This window comes from Elgaria multicarinata, chromosome 2 (assembly GCF_023053635.1).
Source record: "Elgaria multicarinata webbii isolate HBS135686 ecotype San Diego chromosome 2, rElgMul1.1.pri, whole genome shotgun sequence".
NCBI classification, from domain to species: domain Eukaryota; kingdom Metazoa; phylum Chordata; class Lepidosauria; order Squamata; family Anguidae; genus Elgaria; species Elgaria multicarinata.
The window spans coordinates 136,778,639-136,800,926 of NC_086172.1; the positions used below are offsets into that span (position 1 = coordinate 136,778,639).

The 22,288-nt window shown below is 44.6% G+C and overlaps 1 protein-coding gene across 1 annotated transcript; it reads left to right on the forward strand.

Annotated features, from left to right (window-relative positions):
• The first annotated feature begins 615 nt into the window (after positions 1–615).
• ACTC1 (actin alpha cardiac muscle 1) lies at positions 616–13,223 on the forward strand. The gene is made up of 7 exons (XM_063117759.1): positions 616–648; positions 1,990–2,138; positions 5,332–5,656; positions 7,467–7,628; positions 8,834–9,025; positions 11,809–11,990; positions 12,887–13,223. Exons 2-7 carry the CDS (start codon positions 2,010–2,012, stop codon positions 13,028–13,030), a joined length of 1,134 nt encoding a protein of 377 aa, XP_062973829.1. The 5' UTR covers positions 616–648; positions 1,990–2,009; the 3' UTR covers positions 13,031–13,223.
• Positions 13,224–22,288: the final 9,065 nt, after the last annotated feature.

The window sequence follows — 22,288 nt, forward strand, 5'->3', positions numbered from 1 at the left end:
ACCCCCTGAAGGCAAATGGGATTTTACAATAGGTTTGTGTGCGCGGGCGCCCTCGGGAGAACCCTTCTGTAACTTGTTTAATGAATCCATCGCGGCCCTTTGAAATCTTAGGTCTCGTTTGTCCAGTTGCTTATTTCCCACCCTGCCTGACACATGCCAGACACCGTGGCAGCTAGAGCTTAATTCATTGATCTTTCCACAGCGTTGAGATTCTTTAGAACACCACGATGGAGAAAGTCACTTCCATTCATTGGGTGGGTGGGTGTGTGTGTGTCTTTTCTAACTTGCCTCCAGAAGTGGGTTGGCATGATTCTCTCTCCCCCCCCCCAAATTCCCACAACCCACCCCCCGTTTTTAAACGGGTTCCCTATTTGGCCATCCCCCTTTGCTGCTCGCCTGCAACCCCCTTTGCTTTCCCTTACAAGGGCTGCGGGGGCCCCGAGTGTGGCTTTTGCCTTCCCGACTCCCATTAATGGCCTCACTGCTGCTCAATGGCGTGAAGCCGACCAAATAAGGACACGGTGTCTGGCTGTCCCTCAGGAGCCCGAGAGCGACACGGCCACCCCGCAGGGTATAAATTGGTGGAGCTCCCTCGGAGCCGGCACCCAGCGTGTGCTCAGGACCCCCGCGCGGCGAAGTGTTGAGCTGGTGAGTAGCGTAGCTGACAAGGCCCTCCGTCCACTTCCTGCGGCGGCGGCGGCGGCAGGAGCCATCGCGCCAGGCATTTCGGTGGCCCTGCCCGGCACCTCTTTTGCCTCGGAGGGATGCTTGGTCCGCGCGCGCGCGCGCGTGTATGTCCGTCCGTGCGTCTGCCTTGTGTGTGTGTTTGTGCGCGCGTTAAGTCGAAGCCTGGAATTCGATGTAGACCAATGTAAGGCAACGCGACTACACTAGATGGGTTTCAAACGGGAGCCGGGCTCTGTAGCTTTTCCCTATCGGATTGTGGATCTCGTTCTGTGAGGGCTGGCGGCGGCGGGCGTGGGAGCCAGGATGGCTTGGCTGAAAAGGCACTTTCGAAGTTATGGTGGAGTCAAGGGAAGGTACTCAAAAGTGTGCGTTTAGGGGTTGAGCTAGTCGGGGCAGGATCTACACAACTGCTTTAAAACGGTTTATAACAGTAGTGACACCTGTTGGGGCCCAGGACACACTCCGTATATGTTTTCAAAGCGTTTTCAAAGCGTTATATCCTCTTGGCGGTCTCCTTTCATCAGGTTTTTGTTTGCTCTCGAGCTGAACTCTGCCCACAGGACGAAAGCAGCCAGACATTACAAAGATACGTCGCCGTCGTTGCTGTGTCTGCGATCGACACCAGTTGCGATATTTCTTTTTTATAAACCCCCACCCCGTGGCCACTTTAGAAAAAGAAATCCCAAGGAAGTGCTAACACTGTTGAGTTTACAAAGAATATGCACGCAGCAAAAGTTTTCAAATAGAGTGCGTGTGTGTGTGTGCGTGCGTGCGTGTGTGTGAAAGAAATAATACAGAAAACTCCTCCCCGCTCCCAACCGAAAGAGAGAATACTGCGATCCGCAAAGGGCTTAAGGTGGGGTCTTGTTGAATTCGAGCCGGCCCTCAAGCTTTTGCAAATACAGCTGCTGGCGTAAGTCATTGCGCAGAACGCGCCCAAGGGCTTTGGACCAAGCAGCGGCGAAGTCTTCCGTGGCGCGCTGGAATTCCGGTTGGGAACCGCGCGCGTCGCAAGTACAAGGGATGGATCGAAAGAACAGCAGCCAAAGGAAGCGGCTGCCAACTCAAGGGATATCTATCATCCTTGTGTGCGGCATATAGAAGGCGCTTCATGGCCGGCAGCCTGAAGAGCCCGGGCGCTAGAGCGGGCTGCTTTGACTGTAGTGTCGCTGCTGCTTATTTGGACTTAGGAAGACTGAGGGTCTGGAGGGCAGCCCCCTGCCCCCACCTTAGCAACTCTACCTGCTAGGCACCGCCGCCTTCTGCAGGGTGATGAGTCTTTGTCGATCTTGTGTCTTTCAGCTCCCTGCATCCTTCCCAAGATGTGTGACGACGAGGAGACCACCGCCCTGGTGTGTGACAATGGCTCGGGCTTAGTCAAGGCAGGCTTCGCCGGAGATGATGCCCCTCGAGCTGTCTTCCCATCCATCGTTGGCCGCCCCAGGCACCAGGTAACAACATTCCCCCTTCCTTGTCCACTCACCTGGTGCTTCTTGCAAGAGCAGGGCGGGTGGGGACTGCCCGGCCCTTCTCTGCCAAGACACAGACCCAACTGTTTGACTTTGCATACTGCAATTTAGCCTTCCCCAACCTGGTGGCCCCCATGTCTGTTGAATTACAACTCCCATCATCCACACTGCTTTCTGCTTTCTTTTTTTAAAAATCCGACTTGGTTCCATTGTGTGGTCTGATTTCCCACTCACCCCAATTCCTCTGCCTCCCCGCAATCTATATCCTCCCCTCCTCTAACTTTCTCTAGCATTAGAGGCCTTCAAGAGGCAGCTGTACAACCATCTGCCAGGGATGCTTTAAAGTGGATTCCTGCATTGAGCAGGGGGTTGGACTCGATGGCCTTGTGGGCCCCTTCCAACTCTATGATTCTATGATTCTTCTTCCATCTGTAGCACCTCTCCCCTTTTGCCACAGACTTTTATCTTCCTCCTTATCAGTTCTCTCTGCCTCCCCTTCCCCACAAATCATGAACTTGTATATCACACACACACGCCAGAGCCCAAACTCCCCTTACAATTTTTGAATTTTCATATTGGCAACTCTGTCTGCCATTATTTCAAATCTCCATTTATCTGCTAAACAGCAGCTGTCTGCCTCCCACCCCACCCATTTTTTTTTTATCCTCAGCAACTGGGAGGTGTACCTTAGGATCTCTTGCATAGAAGATGGTTCCCAGACGGGTGGCTTAGTCTCTTGTAGCAAAACTAACATCATGGCATTGATAAGCTGATTAACACCTGTAGTAATCAACTTCTCAATACCAGGATGTTTATCAATTCAACACTACTTTGTGAATGGCCAATGTAATATTTTATATACATCAATACTTTAATATAATTATCACTGTCTGTCTGTCTTTCTTGCATTCCATTACTGTCTGAACTTGCTACTAACTTTTTTCTTTTCCTCCCTACACCCATGGATGTGTGTGTGTGTGTGTGTGTGTGTGTGTATCTGCCAACTCAGGATGACATTCTAGGAATTCATGAGTGGGCTCTAGTCCACAATTTTTTTTAGGCTGCCAGAAGACTCATTAGAGGTTCAACTCTCAGATCTTGGGCTGCTTTTTCGATATCTCAGTTGATATCTCCCAGTTTCTCAAATCTCCTTTGAGAGAGGGAGAGCAGAATGCAGAAGATCCCAGGTTCAATTCCTGGCATCTCTAATTAGAGTTGGAAACAAATTGTCTGAAAGCCGAGAGAGCTGCTGCCAATAAGTGTCAACAACACTGGGCTAGGTGGATCAACAATCCAACTTGGTCAAAGGCAGCCTCCATTTTTCATAAAAGCTTGTGAATCAAGTAGCCCCTGTGCATTATTGACATAACAAGACCTAAAACTTCTTATTTACCTCAGTTGTATCCCATCCATCCTCCAAGGAGCTTAGGCCACTGACAATGGGCTTAATTCCATTTTACCTTCACAAATAATTTTCGGGGTGGATTAGAATCAACCAGTGGTGCAGTTAGGAAACTTTATTCTCTGGCCCTAGCGATCTTATAATACCTGCCCACACCTGTCTTTAGATGATAGTATGTGCTACTTCACTTATTCCAAAATGTGACAAGCCAGCTCCACTGCATTTGGGGGTCCTCCTTCTCTTTTTGTTGAGTCATTGCCTTAAAATTCAACCATAATGGCACTACTAGGACCAATGACAATCACTGGTCCCAAGTCACTTCGTGAACTTCATAGCTGAGCAAGGATCTGAATCCAGGTCTCCCATGTACAATCCTATCACTCTATATGCTACTACTCCATGGCCACACTGGTTTTTTCTCTCTACCCCTTAAACCTTGCTTCTCCTATCTCTGTCACCTTTAATCCTCTGTTTTATTTTATTTTATTTATTTTATTTATTTCATTTCTATACTACTCAACAGCCAAAGCTTTTTGGCAGTTCACAAAAATTAAAACCATAACGTACGGCATAAAATACAGAAGCTTAAAACCTCAATATAAAAGTACAACCAGAACAAAACCTAGCATCATTTCTCTCCCTACCTATAGACAAATTTTACTTTCTGTCCTGTATTTTATTTCCTGGTTTACTCATTTTCTGTCCACTTTATGCTGCATCTCTAACATTTACTTTCTGCCATTCCATTTTTAAGGTCCACAAAGTTATGGGCAAGACCCCCATAAATGTGATAATTCCATGACATCTGACTTGCTTGTTATTATTCATTTACATTTACTTTAACTCCCTCCCCCAGTATCATAAAAACAGAATTTCCTTCAACCTATTTATATTATACATACATATTATTTAGCAAGATCCTGCAATGCAACAGTGGAATAATTGTGAATAACTGTATTGACCAATGCAGAGCTACTCACTGTTCTGGACACAATGATTCAGTTCACATGATCACCATGGCTTAAACAAGCCATAGTGGCTTTTTAAAGCTGCAGCACAAACCGGGCACCATTTGCCCAATTACCCTCTTCATTGCAGCTTGTCGTGTCATCTGAACCCAGGCAGCATAAGGGGCAAACAAGCCATTCTGGCTTGTTTAAGCTGCAGTGATCATGTGAACAGGGGCAATGGAAAATAAAGACATGATCCAGCCATTGAACTCAAGACCCATTCAGTAAAATGGAACAAAATTTAAGCATGCCAACTATTCCATTTAAATCAGTGCAGCTTACAAGTGTTTCCACCTACTGTCACAAACAGCAGTAGCTTACTTCAACAGTAACCAAGAAAAAATCAGTTCATCTTGATACGTTCAAGAAAAAACATTGTATAGGAGCAGTGTTCTCCGCAATGTGCTACTAGCATGGACAATAGAAAGGTATTTTTTACTCCTGAAGTTACTGCTGGAATAAATTACTCAACTACTTCTGTTTGAGAGAATAGGTGCAAATCCATTCTAGGTCTGTTACATAGGTTAGTTTTTCCCCACCCACATTTTACAACTTAAGCCAAAGAAGAATAACTTCCTTTTACAAAATGATTAAGTTAAAGAGATGCTACATTAGAATAAAGTGAAGGCAGCTTTTCACTTCTAACCAGTATTTGACACTTCTATCAATTATTCTTTGCTTGTCCCATGCTGAAGTCAATCATTCTCTACACGATCTTACTCACAATATCCGGCATTCTTTATTTATCTCTTCTGCTCTCTAGGGTGTTATGGTTGGTATGGGCCAGAAAGACTCTTACGTGGGTGATGAAGCTCAGAGCAAGAGAGGTATCCTGACGTTGAAATATCCCATTGAACACGGCATTATCACCAATTGGGATGACATGGAAAAAATCTGGCACCATACTTTCTATAATGAACTGCGTGTTGCCCCTGAGGAACACCCCACCCTGCTCACAGAGGCTCCTCTGAACCCCAAAGCCAATCGTGAAAAGATGACTCAAATCATGTTTGAGACCTTCAATGTGCCTGCCATGTACGTGGCCATCCAAGCTGTTCTATCCCTTTATGCTTCTGGGCGTACTACAGGTAAAAAGCCAAACTGACTGTGCTGCTTTGTAATCCTGGCCCTGTCCATTGACATTTTAAAACACTTGCACCATGTGCACAAGTTTGCTCCCTTGCATTTTGTATTATTCTACATTCCAGAAAAGTTATATTTCCTCATTTCTGTGCTCGGTTACCAGTGCAGAATAGATTCCCCCAATTCTTCCTCCTTTTGAAAAGGTGGAAAAGGTCCACTGGTGTACCATGCTTGAATAACTTCTAGTGATGCCATTCATAAGTTATGGCATTGGCAGGCAAGCTGCGTATCAGTACCTTATGTGGCCATAATGTTTAAAGTCCTGACAACATGTTGGACAGTCCAAAGTATTGGTTTTTACCTAAAAGTATCCTTGAAGAAGAATTTATATTCGAAACATTTTGAGCTCAATAAACCTAAAACCTTCCCCCCACCCTTTTCTGTAATTGGTGTCTTTTTTTCCCCTTCACCATGGAGACGGGCCAATCATGTGGGTCCTTCTCACCTGGTCATTGTCCATCTGAGATGAAGGTGGGATGATCAGATGGGAAGGACCCATGCAAAGAGATCCTCCTATGTGGTCCTAGGGCCAGAGCCGGTGCCAGACTATTTTGCACCCTTGGCAAGGCGAGCTACTTGCAACTCCCCCCCCCCCCCCACAAATTGCCAACTACGATTCAGCTGTTCAAGAAGAGTTTCTGAATTATTATATTTTCATTTTATGATTTTTTTCCTTAAAACAGCTAATTTGTATAAAACTGTGACCCTTAAAAGGCAGTACTGTGCCCCTCTAAGGTCTGCGCCCTAGGTGGCTGCCTAGTTGGCCTAATGGTAGTGCCGGCCCTGCCTGGGGCTTTAAACGTTACAGCAGCATCGTGGGACGATACTATGGATAAGCAGCTTCCAAGCTATTGCTGTAATGCAATGATGGGCAACTTCTGAGGAGTTACGTCCCATGCCCTCCCCAAAACCCTGCCAGGGGCTGCACCTCCACACCACCAAATTTGCCACTGAATTTACTGGTTTCTGGGACCACAATTCTGCTTCCAAACAAGGCACATGTTGAAAGCTCTTTTTTGCTGCCATCACAGCAAACTCAAAAAACAGCAGCAAGGATGGGCAGTGTTTGCAAAAAAGGCCAGAGACCAGAGATGGCCCGTTGACCATGTATTGTCCACCCCTGCTTCAATGTATGATGAATATTGTGAATATTGTGCATTATGGTGGTTAAAGACTGTTAATGAGTAAGCAACCTTGAGTGTGCCTTCCCAGTTTTTAAAAATAAAATTCCTAATGCAATTAAGTGAAGATCTTAATGCAAGGGTGGGCAATGTGTCTTCCTCCAGCTGTTTTGGCCTACAACTCCCATCAGCCCTTACCATTGGGTATGCTGGCTAGGGCCTATGGGAATTGTATGCTAAAACAATTTGAGGGCCACAATTTGTCCATCCCTGCCTTATTGGATGGCGAAACTATCCCAAAGTTGTTACTATGCAGCCTAGGTTCATCACGTTTTTATTAAAATGGAATATTGTCAAGCTGTTCTAGGGTGATTTAAGTTAGAAAGGAAGGCTATTAACTCATGAAACTCTGGTTTCAAGGAGAAGCCTTGGATGTTTGAGTGATGAGATACAGAGAGAAATTTGAAATCAGAAAGGTCGCTCTTTAGAGTAATTTTCAGTTCTATCAATGGTAATGGATTATTAGTTGCAATTATATTTTTCTGGCCTGCTAAATACCTCAGGTTTTCTAAAAGGATTGTCACTGAATGTGTGTGTTCAGGCTTATCTGATCTTGGCTATTTCTACCACACAGGTATTGTTCTTGATTCGGGGGATGGTGTTACGCATAATGTCCCTATTTATGAAGGTTATGCTCTGCCTCATGCCATCATGCGCCTGGATCTGGCTGGCAGGGATCTGACTGACTACCTCATGAAAATTCTGACAGAACGTGGTTACTCCTTTGTGACAACTGGTAAGCAAAATTCAGACTTGCTTTGAAAGGGGGTGGCCAACATTTTTGAACCTCAGAGGTGCATTTCAAAGCTTTTAACAACTATAATCCCAAATGTATACATCCACTCAGCAGCAAAATAGTATTTATTTATTATTTAAATTCTTCCATACTGCTTAATATATTAAAATTCCTTAGCTGTTTACACCAAAATACAACAAATATTGAACATTAGTATAATCAATTAAATAAATATTTTAATTCTGTATTTTTATTTTCTTTGTTTCTTTCTTTCTTTTTATTGTGCACCACTCATGAATCTTATTAAATGTACTGTGGTATATAAATACTGTAAATTACCAAACAAACAAATACATTGACTTGGATCCAGATTTAGCATCATTTATATGGACACATTAAGAAAGTTATTTCTGATTTTTTGGGCTGCAGCCGCAAACTTTGCTACCTTAATTGTGATTGCTTTACTATGGTCCGACAGCAGATCGCAGATAATGTCTCTAGTGTGCCAACATGGACACATTAAAAGGAATAGGATTTAAGTTAGTCTTGACTAACCTAAGTCCTATTGATTTCAATGGGTCTATTCTACGTTTGACTAAATCTGGGTCCAACCCATTATCAGCACTGGTATTGCAATTCAAATATGTTGTGTTTATAAATTAAAACCTTTATTATAAAATGTTGATGCCACACAAAATACTCTGTTTTAAAAATGTAATGATACAAGTTCATCTACATTCTTTTCTAACACATACCACTCTGATAATAAGTCCCAGTAAAATTAAATTCAGTAATTCCCAAGTCACTGTAGAATTATTCTAAATGTTTCCTATGATACGAGCCAGGCTCCTTGCTGTATTTCACAAGAGCCTCCACCACTGCAATTTTCTGTTCTTTGAGACCCTTCCCCAAGACTTTCTTCCTTTCTTCTGTAAAGACCCTGCTTCTTCCTTAACTCCCCACCTCCCTGATCAGACCTATCTACTGATCCCTGGGACTAAATCCCCCCCCACACACACTCTTGGACACCCTGGGCAGCTTTTCGAGGATACGCTGATGTGGTAATGTCCAAACAGCTGTACAGGAAACATCTCAGGGAAAAGATGGTGTCTTTTACCCAGATGTTTTCATTCTTCTATGTTTTTGTTTCTCTTTGGCCTCTGTCTTTTCTTTCCTGCCATGAATTTCTGGGTTTGCTTCTACAGCTGAACGTGAGATTGTCCGTGACATTAAGGAGAAGTTGTGCTATGTCGCACTGGACTTTGAGAATGAAATGGCTACAGCAGCCTCCTCCTCTTCTCTAGAGAAGAGCTATGAGTTGCCAGATGGCCAGGTCATCACAATTGGGAATGAGCGTTTCCGCTGTCCAGAAACACTCTTCCAGCCATCTTTCATAGGTGAGTGTTCTCATGCATGCAACTTTTAGGCCCAAGTCCAAATTTACTTAAATTGATCTCTATTATCTTTCTATCTATCTATTTTTATTTTTGGATTACTCCTCTGCTCAATAAGTGCTTGGACTTCCTAGAGCTGGACAATGTCTTCATTCACTGCACGGCAGCCCCATACAAAACCAGGGGCTTGGTCAAATCCCTTTCTTTGTGCTGAGAGAGACACAGAACTCTGTGCCTCTTTCAGCATGGAGAAGGCAAAATGGGTGAGACAGTGACATCCGTGGGTGTGGCCATGCCCACTGATGTCATCTAATTTACAGAGAGCTTGAGGGGGCACACTCTGAAATGCAGACAAATCCCCATTACATAGCAAAAATCCTGTATTAGTTGAATCTGCTATTTTTAGGGGGCATTTGTACCCTGTGTAGAGTCGCTGCATCTACTCTGACAAACATGTATGTCTAAGACCAATTAACTTTATCCCATTGGTCTTTCTTCTCAATTAATTAAAGTCCATTATCCAGCTCAGTGAGACTTCTCTTCATCAGCAAAATAACTAATTACTTTACTGGGGTAGAGAAAGAGGCAGCCCACCCCTCTGTTTCAGTTCCCAAGTGATTATTTCTTAAGAACATCTATCTCTCTGGCCAGATCTTGGTTCTACATAGAGGCCCAGTTCACATATCACAGCAGCAAATCACGGGTTATTTAACTCATGATTCACAGAGATGCACACCATCTGTTCCCTGTAACAACCTCAGATCAGCCGGATTGGAGACTGTCAGCATGCTGTGAGAACATGGACCAATGAGTTGTTTAGGGGTTAGAAAACACAGCGGTTAATCCATGGTTTGTCGTTGGGTTAAACACTGGTGTATTTACCCGCCAAACAGCCCATCAATGGATGCTTGAGTGTTACGAGCTTGTCATTGTGGTTTTAATCGACTGATATATTTGTTCACATTGTTGTTTTTTAATTAACTGTTTGCTATGAGGGCTTGTGTAGCTGAGACAAAAAACACAGTGATGCAGATGCATTACTTTCTTTCAGTTTGATAGGGTTTGCAGGGGCAACTCTGCATACAATCCATTGAAATGAATGGAGATGCTGCAGCAGCACTGCCTGAGAACCATGCCCTGTAGGGCTTCAAAGATGACCCGGAGCTCCAAAGTTGACCCGGAGCTCCAAAAAGGCCAGCGTAGGTTCACATTTGTTGAGACCAACCACTGAGATGACTGAGATGGTAATCTCCATCTGCTCTGCCAAATAAATCTGATGGATGCAGCAAGTGTTTATAGTATAAGCCTTGTGTGTTTAAATGCAGTTGTTCATCAGCTGTTATCGTGTTATGGATCAAGTTTCAGTTCATTTTAAGAAGCCACCTGTCAACTAATACATTGGAATGTAACCCATGAATTCTTGCATCTGATGTATTTTCTGCCCACATTCACAGCGAAGCTTCTGCTCATACCTTCATCATCTGTTGCCTTCATAGATATGACTTCTGCATTTCTCCCCTTTCAAATGCAATTGCTAACGTTATTCATTGTGCCTAGAAGTTCTCACTGTGCCAGTTATCCGCTTGTAACCTGTGACTGTCGTCTATTGCATCATACCAAATCAAATCAGCCCAGTCATCAAAACTGTGCAGAGCTAGCACATGTGTACAAATGTATTTGTATATGTGGTACATCCAATGTGCTGGCACAAGACCATCCATCCGTCCATCCAATGTCCAAGCAAGCAATCCCAATCTTTCCTGGGAAGTTATACTGAGAAATGTAATACATCAAACCAGGGCAGCATGTCAATGGCAGATTCTGAGATCACAGTAGTTGTGTTTGCACAATCCTTAGATCTGTACAAATGTCGTATAATTATATCTACGCAAATTCAAAGTTCTACAGAAGCATACATTTCTATGGTATAAAACAGGGGTGTTAAACCTCGTGCTTGCAGGCTAAACCCAGCTTGTCCAGGGTTTCAATCTGGCCATCCAGAGTTCACCCAATGGCCATGCTCTTGGTCCCACCACCTTTCCCTTGGCCCCTGATTGTTTGGTGGTTTTCTGGCCTTTGCATGGTTTTTCCCATTCTAAAAGGCTTTTTGCAGTAAGAATTTTTAGCTAAAATATGCTGGTATTTTGGTCCCACTCAAGGCCAGCCCTACCATTAGGCAGAGTGAGGTAGGTGCCTCAGGCAGTAGATTTTGAGTGACATGAAAAGGCAGTAAATTGGTTGTTGTTGTTGTTGTTGTTGTTGTAGCATTTTTATTCCCAGGGATTTGAGGAATTTCTTTCTCAGGTGCCAAAATAATTTGGCCAGACTTGGGTATTAAGCACCTTGATTTGGTGAAAGGGGCACCACTTGCTATTCTGCCTGATGCAGAAAATGTCCTGGTCCTGCCCTGGTCCAACTCCCGTTTGCTTTCATTCCCACCCACCACTGAATGTGGGCTCCAAGAGTGTATCCAAAATTGAATTTAGCCCTTGGGCTGAAAGACGTCCAATACTTTCTGGTATAAATGGATGGGGAGGCGGAATGAGCCACATTCTCTGCCCGTTGTTTTGTCAAAACAAAAATAAAACACACCTTGTCCTTTCATACCTTATTTTAACCTAGATCATTGTTTTGACTTCTCCCATTTTTATGGCAAATTCTTTCTTTCTTTCTTTCTTTCTTTCGGCTTCTTTGTAGCTCTGTGCTTCTTGATTGTGTTTAAACGTCGACACTTCTTCTTTATCCTTGGTCTTTCATTGACTTATCAATTTTCTTTTCTTCCTAAGGTATGGAATCTGCGGGTATCCATGAAACTACCTATAACAGCATCATGAAGTGTGACATCGACATCCGTAAAGATCTGTATGCCAACAACGTACTCTCAGGTGGCACCACCATGTACCCTGGTATTGCCGATCGTATGCAGAAAGAAATCACTGCTTTGGCTCCCAGCACAATGAAAATCAAGGTGAGAGGATGTGTTTCATGTCCCAAATTGAAAATTAACACACAAGTCTATGGGACCAGGGGAGTTTTCAGATCTGCCTTGGAGAGAAAGAGATCTGATCTCACAAACCTCCTACTTACAGCTATATAAAGGTCTGCAGCTGGAGCTCATAAACAGGACACCATGGGCAGTATCTATGGTGCCCATGTACTTGTATGACCCACTTTCTGCACAACAGAGCTTTGGGGCTTCTGAAAATAACCTTGCAAACAAGTGGAAATGCTTGTTTCCAGAACCGGACAAGTCAGCAGAGCTCCCAAAAGGGAGCAACCCTGACCTGTCCCGATCCAGAAACAAATGTTTCTGCTTAGTTTCCGGGGCCAGATCTATACCTTGTCTCATATCGATACCATTCCCATCATGGTGACCCTATATCCCTCTCGCACATTTATACCTCGTAGCACACACATTGACACCTGTTGCAGTATTTTGGATAACACGGAACAAAAAAACAGGAAATAACACTAGAAAAGTGGTATATGGAATTTGTAATGAGCCTCAACAGTTATCGGTGGACTTCTATACTGATCAAAAGCACTTACTGTCTAGGTTTTTATTGCTTTTAATGTTTATACTGTTTTATGTACGGTTGTAAGCTGCCTCGGGAGGGCTTCTGCCCTGAAAGACAGCTAAGAAATGTTATAAATAAATATAGTGTAGATCTTGCCTGGATTTTTTTTAAAAAAGCCAAAGCCCCAGTGCGCCAGTGTTCTGTTCTGCTCTGTTCTGCGAGCAGAGTAGCTCTGTAGGATACTGTCCCATGGTTATAATGAACAATAACCTAAGCAAAGTTATATTGACCAGGAAGCCAGTGTTAGCGGACCACTGATGATCAGTGTTTCCTTTACTCCTTTTAGATCATTGCCCCTCCTGAGAGGAAGTACTCCGTCTGGATCGGTGGCTCCATCTTAGCATCTCTTTCAACCTTCCAGCAGATGTGGATCAGCAAACAAGAGTACGATGAGGCTGGCCCATCAATTGTCCACCGCAAGTGCTTCTAAGCATCTTCCCATCCCACCTGCCCCCCTCCACTTATCTCCCACTCAGGATGATGTGCTTCTTGAAGTCTTTTTTTTCTAGTAATCCTTCCTAAATTTGGTTCTGCTACTGTACAGTTTGTTTACACACACCCGTGCAATGTATTTGTGCTTCTTTGAATATTTATTGCTTTATAAATAAACAAGATCTGGGATTTGCAACCTAAAGATGCTCTTTAGTCTGATTTCTTTTGTGTGGTCATTCATGAGATTCCCAAAACCTTATTAGCAATAAGGCTTTGTGACAGATAGTGCTAAAGACGCCGTTGTCCTCATGAGTGATCCTGTTTGGTGGAACAAGAGACTTGGCTTCTTATTAATTCAATCCGTCTGTGTATTTTTGCTCTTCTTTTGAAACTTGAACAGAGAAATATTTGATGCTAATATTTGAAAAGCAGTAGCCTAGGGTAAATAAAATATATAGGACAGGAGTGACAATCTGTTTTGCATTAAATCACTAGATTTGAATTTTTTTTCTCCCCCAGAGGAGCTCAGTAATCTAAGCATTGAAAGTTTAAGCTCTGCTCAGCACCCCCAATTCTGTTATGTTAATATGATCAGAGAGTTATTTAAAAGAAATTAGCTCAATTTCTTAATCCCTCAAACACCCATCAATTACTTTCTTAGGGAAAGACACAGCAAAAGAAAACACTAATCTGTTTTGACAATTGGCCCACCCCTACCTTCTCAAGCTTACCCCAAACCCTGAAAGAAACAAATGTAAGGCTTTGATGGACTCAACCAAATGTCTGAAGCAAAAAGACTTTTCAAAAGAATTTAATTGTTGCTGTTTTTACAGCCCAGTTCTTGGCCTGGAAACTGTAGTGTGCTAGAGCTGGGTGCTGTTAAATTGCAGAAGTAGCTGGTAAAAGGCCAGGCTGGACTCCTTCTTTCACACTTTACACAGGCAATGAGCAAGAAGATCACTTGGGGAAGTATAGAAACATTTGAGTACTCACCAGTTGAGTGTCACTCTCAGAAACAATCAGCCTTAGAGACAGGTCTTTGAACAAGGCTGAGAGCGAACTAGAGAGGAGGACCGAGATCTGTAATTGGCTCTTCTATAAATGTTAAGAAGCAGATGATTGTGTGAGTAGGGTGACCATATGGAAAGGAAAACAGGGCTTCTGTATCTTTAACAGTTGTAAAGAAAAGGGAATTTCAGCAGGTGTCATTTGTATGCATGCGACACCTGGAGAAATTCCCTCTTCATTCCAACAGTAAAAGCTGTGGGAGCTATCTAGAGTGATCAGATGCAAAAGAGGGCAGGGCTCCTGCAGCTTTAAATGTTGTGATGAAGTGGGAATTTCACCAGGTGCTGTATGCATACAAATAACACCTGCTGAAATTCCCTTATTTTATACAACTGTTAAAGACACAGGAGTCGGGTCCTCCTTTCCATATGGTCACCCTATGTGTGAGTGATTCAGATAGAGGCCATGATGCTGGAAATGCGACCAAACACTTACCCCCAATATACTTTCCCCCCAATAAAAACACCCAACCCAAGGTGATTTGCCTTGGCACAGGAAAAGGTTAACCACTGGACCACGGCCTCAATCTGAAGAGGTCCCTCCAGAGCTGCTTTTATCCCCAAATGTAAAGAGGCAGGAGATCCAATCATGGATCTCCCTTGTCTTGAATAGTCTGTCCCTGTCCCTCAGTGGGGGACAATATTTTATACACTACCTCCGTCACTTTGCACTTCATCTGGCAAGTGTGTTTGCCATGAACACACTTCTATTACAGTGGTGCTTTCAAAGTACATACCATAACAGCAGCAACAGCAATCATAATTATAGCCAGTGTGGTGTACTGGCTAGAGTGTTGGACTGGGAGTGGTGAGATTTGGCTTCTAATCCTCCACTCAGCAACAGAAACCCACTGGGTGACTTTGGGCCAGTCACAGACTCTCAGCCCAACCTACCACACAGGGTTGTTTTTGTGAGGATAAAATGGACAGGAGGAGGATTATGTACTCCACCTTGGGTTCCTTAAAGAGGAAAAAAGGCAGTATATAAAGGAAATAAATAAATAAATAAATAAATAAATAAATAAATATTATGTTAGAGCCATGTATGCTGAAGGCAAAGGGGTATAAAACAAACCAACAGTCATGGCCAGTTAGGGATCTCCGAAGTGTCCACCTAGAGATGCTCATTTGAGCTTCATACTTTACAGCTCTAGTACACCGTTCCCCAAATTGTTTTGGACTACAACTGGCTGGGAATGATGGGAGGGCACCAGGTTGCAGAAGGCTGCATTCGGTGCCAGTTCCACACTTTTGAGGGCCCTTGGGCAAGGTGCCCTCAATGCCCTCCTTCCCTCAGTGAGTCCACCTTCTCACCACCTTTGTCACCAACTGCTGCTGCTATTGCTCCTTAGAGTTCTCACTGTTGCTACTACTTGCCTGCTTGACAGGCAGAAAGCCAATGAGCAAGGAGGCAGGGGCAGCTATTGCTCCTCCTTCTCAACATCACAATTGTTTGGGTGTGAGTGAGAAGCAGAGTTGCAAGAGGATGAGCAAGTCCAGGAGGCTCTTGTCAATGGCCCCCTGCTTGGGTGTCAGGGATCAGCAAGTGCCCTACCATGCCTACCCTTGACACCGGCCCTGGCTGCACGGACATAACTAGTATAACAACATGATATGTTTGCCAGTGTGGTGTAGTGGCTAAAGTGTTGGACTGGGAGTCGGGAGATCCGGATTCTAGTCCCCACTCGGCCATGGAAACATACTGGGTGACTCTGGGCTAGTCACAGACTCTCAGCCCAACCCACCTCACAGGGTTGTTGATGTGAGGATAACATGGAGAAGAGGAGGAGGATTATGTATGCTGCCTTGCTTTTCCTTGGGGGGAAAAGCAGGATATAAATGCAATAAATAAATAAGAAAGAAAAAAAAATATTACCTGCTTTTCTGATTTAAAAACAAAGCAATAAAAGGTAAAACAACAACAACAACAAAAGCAAAAATAAAAATAAAACAATACTAAAACAGAACAAAAGCAGATAATCTAGGACCAGGGCACAATCTACTTGGCCAATCTAATGCAGAGGGAGAGCATATCTCACTCGCAACAGATGCTGTTGCTGTCAAATTGCAGCCACCCCACAGATTCCCTCTGGAAAAGGCACATTTTTGGAAAGTTGTTTTAGTGCATTTTTCTTACATGCAGCTCCGGAGCAGTTCTGCTGCAGTGTGCCCTGTCACCATACATTAAATCCTGGGTGTCTCTATTTCTGTGACCTAGCTTTGACCTGGAACTCATAGAATCATAAAACAGTAGAATTGGAAGGGGCCTATAAGGCCATTGAGTCCAATCCACCTTAAAGCATACCTGACAGATGGTTGTCCAGCTGCCTCTTGAATGGCTCTAGTGTGGGAGAGCCCACAACCTCCCCAGGTAACTGGTTCCATTGTTGTACTGCTCTAACAGTCAGGAATTTTTTCCTGATGTCCAGCCAGAATCTGGCTTCCTATAACTTGAGCCCATTAGTCCATGTCCTGCACTCTGGGATGATTGAGAAGAGATCCTGGCCCTTCTCTGTGTGACAACCTTTCAAGTATTTGAATAGTGCTATCATCTCTCCCCTCAGCTTTCGCTTCTCCAGGCTAAACATGCCCAGTTCTTTCAGTCTCTCTTCAAAGGGCTTTGTTTCCAGACCCCTGATAATTCTTGTTGCCTTTCTTTGAACACCCTCCAGCTTGTCTGCATCCTTCTTGAAGTGTGGTGCCCAGAACTGGACACAATATTCAAGATGAGGCCAAACCAGTGTCAAATAGAGGGGGACCAGTACCTCATGTGATTTGGAAGCTACACTTCTATTAATGCAGCCCAAAATAGCATTTGCTTTTTTTGAAGCCACATCACACTGTTGGCTCATATTCAGCTTGTGATCTACAACAATTCCAAAATCCTTGTCACTTGTAGTATTGCTGAGCCAAGTATCCCCCATCTTGTAACTGTGCATTTGGCATTTATCCCTATTAAATTTCATTCTGTTGTTTTCAGCTCAGCGCCCCAGCCTATCAAGAGCACTTTGAAGTTTGCTTCTGTCTTCCAGGGTATTTGCTATCCTACCCAATTTTATGTCATCTGCAAATTTGATAAGCATTCGCTGCACCTCCTCATGCAAACCATTAATAAATGTTAAAGAGCTCTGGGCCCAGTGACCTGGTGGAGGGGTGAGGCTGCTCCCTCTCCCACAATTCCCTCTTTTTGGACATAGGCTTCTTCCCACTTAGCACTACTTCACATTCAGAAGCATTTACCCATAGACAATCTGTAGCATCTTTTTCCCATTGAGAAAACTGGAGGGTTGCTTTCCCATTCACAGAATACAGCTCCCTCCAATCAGTCAGGATACCACAGTAACAGCTTGTCAGAATGCAGCCTGTTTTCTCCATTCACAAATATATATTTTAACAACAACAACAACAATAATAAATTATTTATTTATTACCTGCCTCTCCTTCTGGATTGAGGTGGGGTACAACACAAATGCAAAATACCATAAAATACATATAATTGATTAAAAACATATAAAACTAATACATTATTAAAAGGCAACACTTTATTAAAAGCCATCTTAAAATTCTACTGAGTAGGCCTGCCAGAAGAGATCAGTCTTTATGGCTTTCTAAAATTCTGGAAGACTGTTAAGTTGATGAATCTCTCCCGGCAGGGCATTCCACAGTCTGGGAGCAGCAGAAGAGAAAGTCCTCTGGGTAATGGTTGTCAGCCTAGTTTTGGCTGACTGTAGCAAATTCTTCCCAGACGAACCTGAGTGTGTGGGGTGGATTGTACAGAAGAAGGCGATCCAGCAGGTAACTTGGACACTTTATACTTCGCCCAGAAACTAATTGGCAGCCAGTGTAGTGATTTTTAGGCAGGTGTAATATGGTCATCCCTAGATGTACCAGTGACCAACCTAGCTGCCATATTTTGCACTAGTTGAAGTTTCCAGACTAGGCACAAACATAGCCCTACATACAGTGCATTGCAGAAGTCGAGCCTTGAAGTTATCAGTGGCTATTGCTAGACCAGGCGTTAGCCCGGTTTGAGGCCCGGTCTCCCTCCTGTGCATCCAGTTGATGCACAGGGGATTCCGGGGTCAGGCCGGGCTAACGCCTAACTTAAGCCGGGATAAGCAGATTCGCTTATGGCCCGGCTTTTCCGCAGCCCCGGCCTGAGGCTGGGGCTGCAGAAAGTCTAGCAGGGTCCGTGGCTTTTCCTGGCTGCTCGCTTACTCGTGAGTAGCCGGGAGAAGCCACGGACTGGGCACAGCGTTCATCAGGCCGGGGGGGGGAATCATGGGGGGGGGGGAGATAGGGGCTGGGGGAAAGGCCGGACCTGGCAGGAGAGGGGGGGAAGAAGGACAGGGCATTGGGCATTGAGGAAGGGGGATGGGGGGAAAGAAAGACAGGGCATCGGGGAAGGGGGATGGGGGGAAAGAAAGACAGGGCATCAGGGAAGGGGGATGGGGGAAAGAAGGACAGGGCATCGGGGAAGGGGGAGGACGGGCGAGCGAGCGGGCAGGGGGGGCATCAGGAATTGTGGGGGGGGGAATCAGGAGCAGGGGGAGCGGGGGACCCTATGTTTTTTTAAAAAAAACTTACCTCGTCTGGCGGCGGTGCCTACCATCTTTAGGTCTTCTAACTTTAGGAAGGGGCCCAGCTGACGTATCAGCTGAAGCTAATAGTAGGCACTCCTGGCTGTTGCATCTATCTGAGCTGTCATTTGGAGCAACGGATCCAGGAGTACCCCCAAGCTGAGAACACAGTCTTTCAGGGGGAGTGTAACCCCATCCAGAACTGGTTGATATACCGCCAAACCCAGGTTGGGGGCTTTGACAGTAAGCACTTCCATCTTGCCTGGATTCAGCTTCAATTTGTTTTCCCTTATCTGTTTAAAGGTTTTAAACAGTTTTTAAAATCAAGAAGAGAAGGGGCCTGGTAGATCTCTATGTGGAGGGAATCCCATCATCTAGCACCTTTTCCCTGATAGATTGCTCTTCTTTTTGTATTTCCTGTGTAATATGTGATGCGAGAACTCACACTTCTCTTCCATGTTGAAATGTCCGCTACACAAGCTTACTTTGCATGCTAAAGTGAGAATTGAGTAAGGATGCATAAGAAATTCATTTCAGTTAATTTAGGGCCAGAATTTATCTAGTTTGCACCTCTCTGACCCAAAAGTGGACTGAAAGACATGATAGAGGTGCACAAAATCATGCATGGTGGGGAGAAGAATGTGGAAAGGAAGACATTTTTGTTACTTTTCTATAGTATTAGAACCCAGGGGCATCCCATGAAGTTGATTGGTGGGAGATTCAGGACTTCTGAGGTACTTCTTCACACAGTGCATAGTTAAACTATGGAATTCACTACCACAAGGTGTGGTGACGGCCACCAGTTTGGATGGCTTTAAAAGGGGGTTGGATAAATTCCTGGAGGAGAAGGCTATCAATGGCTACCAGTCCTGATGGCTGTGTGTTACCTCCAGTATCAGAGGCAGTAAGCCTGTATACATTAGTTGTTGGAGAACATGAGGGTGTTGTTATAACATGTCCTGCTTGTGGTTCCCTGGATGACAGCTGGTCGGCCACTGTGTGAACAGAGTGCTGGACCAGATGGACCCTTGGTCTGATGCAGCACAGCTCTTCTTATGTTCTCATGTTCTTAACGCAATCTAGAGTTGAAGCCCATACATTTCTGAGTTTGCAATGTAATCCATGGAAACCCCCCCCCCACCAAAAAAAGTCTTCAAAAATGCATACATTTTTACAATGTGCATTAAAAATGCGTACTTAAATAAATGCATATAACCGCCCAGAGAGCTTCAGCTATTTGGCAGTATAGAAATAAAATAAATAAACAAACCATGTTTAATCACGAGGAGAAAAGAAGTGCAAATTTAAAAAAATGCATACGATTTATATATGGAAAACCATGCATGCCAATATGCACAGATTTTCATGCTAAAAGAAACAACAACAAAACTTGCAATCTGTTACGGCCGCAAGTTGGAATGGTGGAATTTGCAGAATTTTGACAATGATGAGTTTTCTCGGGTCACTCTTCCCCCTGGGTGGGTGGGTGGGTGGAATACTTTTATCATGAAATAGAATGCGTGGAGGGTGAGAGCAAAATCTGCCTCTTTACCTCCCCACACACTTCTGCTTCGATTTTTCTCCACAACCCAGCTCTAATACTAGAAGTAAGGCAGCTGGTTGGGGGGAATAGCAATGGGGTGTGGGAAGATAAGATGGGAGACAAGGGAAAGTTTTGCTCCATTCCCCTTGATGCTCAATTTAGTGGTAAAAGGAGAGCGCCCCCAGCCCTGCTATAAACTGAAATTGGCAAGTGTGTGTTCAACACACATGCCCTCATCTGGTTCGGCTTTACAAGTGGGGTGAGTTGGAACCCAATCTGGCTTTAGCCAGCCCAAGAAGCAAAGCAAGCAAAATTGGCTGGCTGTACAGCTAGCTCCATCTGTTCATTGCAGAGACTTTCTGGGGGCAGCTTTCCCCAGGATGCTTCCTTTGTGCCGAGTGGTTCACTGCTACACCAAATCAGGAGTGAAGGAAGTCACCATCTGGGGGACCTCCTAGAGCAAGGGTGGGGAGCATGTGGCTGTACTACAGCTCCTAGTATCCCTTACCATTAATCCCTCACCATTGACTATGCTGGCTAGGGCCGATGGAAGCTGCAGTCCAACAACATCTGGAGGGCCACACATTCGTCAACCGTGCCTTAGGGCTTTGCTAGACCAGGGGTTAGCCTGGGCTGACACCCGGGCTTGCCCCTGTGCATCCAGATGATGCACAGAGGCTCCCGTGGTCAGGCAGGGGTCAACCCTGCCTGGCCCTGGGTTAACGGGCACCACTTTGGGCCCAGTATTTCCACAGTCCCAGGCTGAGCCCGGGACTGTGGAAGGTCTAGCCCATTCTGCGGCTTTTCCCAGCTATGCCTCTTACCCATGTGTAGCCAGGAGAAGCTGCGCTGGGCCCATTGGGGCAGGGGGAGAGATCGGAGCCGGGGGGCAGGAAGAGTGGAGCCGGGTATTTTATTTATTTATTTATTACATTTTTATACCGCCCAATAGCTGAAGCTCTCTGGGCGGTTCACAAAAATAAAAAATGGCAGATGCGACAGGGCTTCCCTGCAGCCCGTCGCATCTGACGTGTGGACAGGAGCGACAGCCCATGCTACTTCTATTGCAGGCTGGCCCCTCCTCACCACCGGATTATCAGGTAGGTCTAGCAAAGCCCTTAGAGTCTACAGCTTAGGCGGTGGCTGTATCCTTGCAAATTGCCTTCTATGGAGGAGAAGGAGAGGACTGAAAGACAGATAAGGTCAAACCTTCTTTTAGGTAAAATAACACAGCTGCCTCAAACAGCAGATGCTCGGAAGGGGGGGTGTAGTTGAGTGGTGGGGAGATATAAAAGATGTCCTGTGACCCCTAAGCTAGCCTGCTGCCTCAGGAGGATGCCGCCCCATCACTAATGCTTAAATAGGATTCAACTGCCAAGATTTCTGTACATGAAAGGGAGGGGACCATCTTGTCCTTCACCTCAGGCAGCAAAATGTTTTGGGCCACTCCTGCAGAAAGCCAATATATTGACCCAGTACACATGGTACGGTGGGTTATCATGGGTCAAATAAACCACGAGGAGCTGTGGTGTGCACTGAGTGTATGTGACTGCCTTGTTGAATATGCAACACTTGATTGGGGGTTGTGCTGTATTGTGAGAACCCAGCCACTGAGGGATATTTTAGGGTTAAAGATCCATTGCATAACCCTTGATTAGTAGTTGGGTTATGTGAGAGTTGTTTAACCATCACATAATCCACAGTAGATGGGTCTGCATGACATGGCACAACCCCCAATTGCCCCTATCGAGGGTTGCATATCCAAAATGGTGTCCACATGTGCCAGGCGTTCACTGCAGCTAATCATGGCTTAAGTTTAAATTTAATCTTATATCAATTTTGCTGCGTGGTTTTATTCTGGTTGCGCTTTTTATACTGTATTTTGTATTTGTGCTTTTAACCTGTTGGTTGTTTTATTATGGTTTTAATTTTTGTGAACCGCCCAGAGAGCTTCAGCTATTGGGCGGTATAAAAATGTAATAAATAAATAAATAAATAAATAAATAACCATGACCATGTCATGTGAATTGGCCCATTGTGTCTTGAATTGCAGCATTTTTTGCTTT

Bases quoted from the DNA above. Each gene is read 5' to 3' on its own strand.
- ACTC1 (XM_063117759.1), top strand. From the start codon at position 2,010: ATGTGTGACGACGAGGAGACCACCGCCCTGGTGTGTGACAATGGCTCG. The intron at 9,026-11,808 runs GTGAGTGTTCTC...TTTCTTCCTAAG, and splicing joins CTTCCAGCCATCTTTCATAG to GTATGGAATCTGCGGGTATC. The intron at 11,991-12,886 runs GTGAGAGGATGT...TACTCCTTTTAG, and splicing joins CCAGCACAATGAAAATCAAG to ATCATTGCCCCTCCTGAGAG.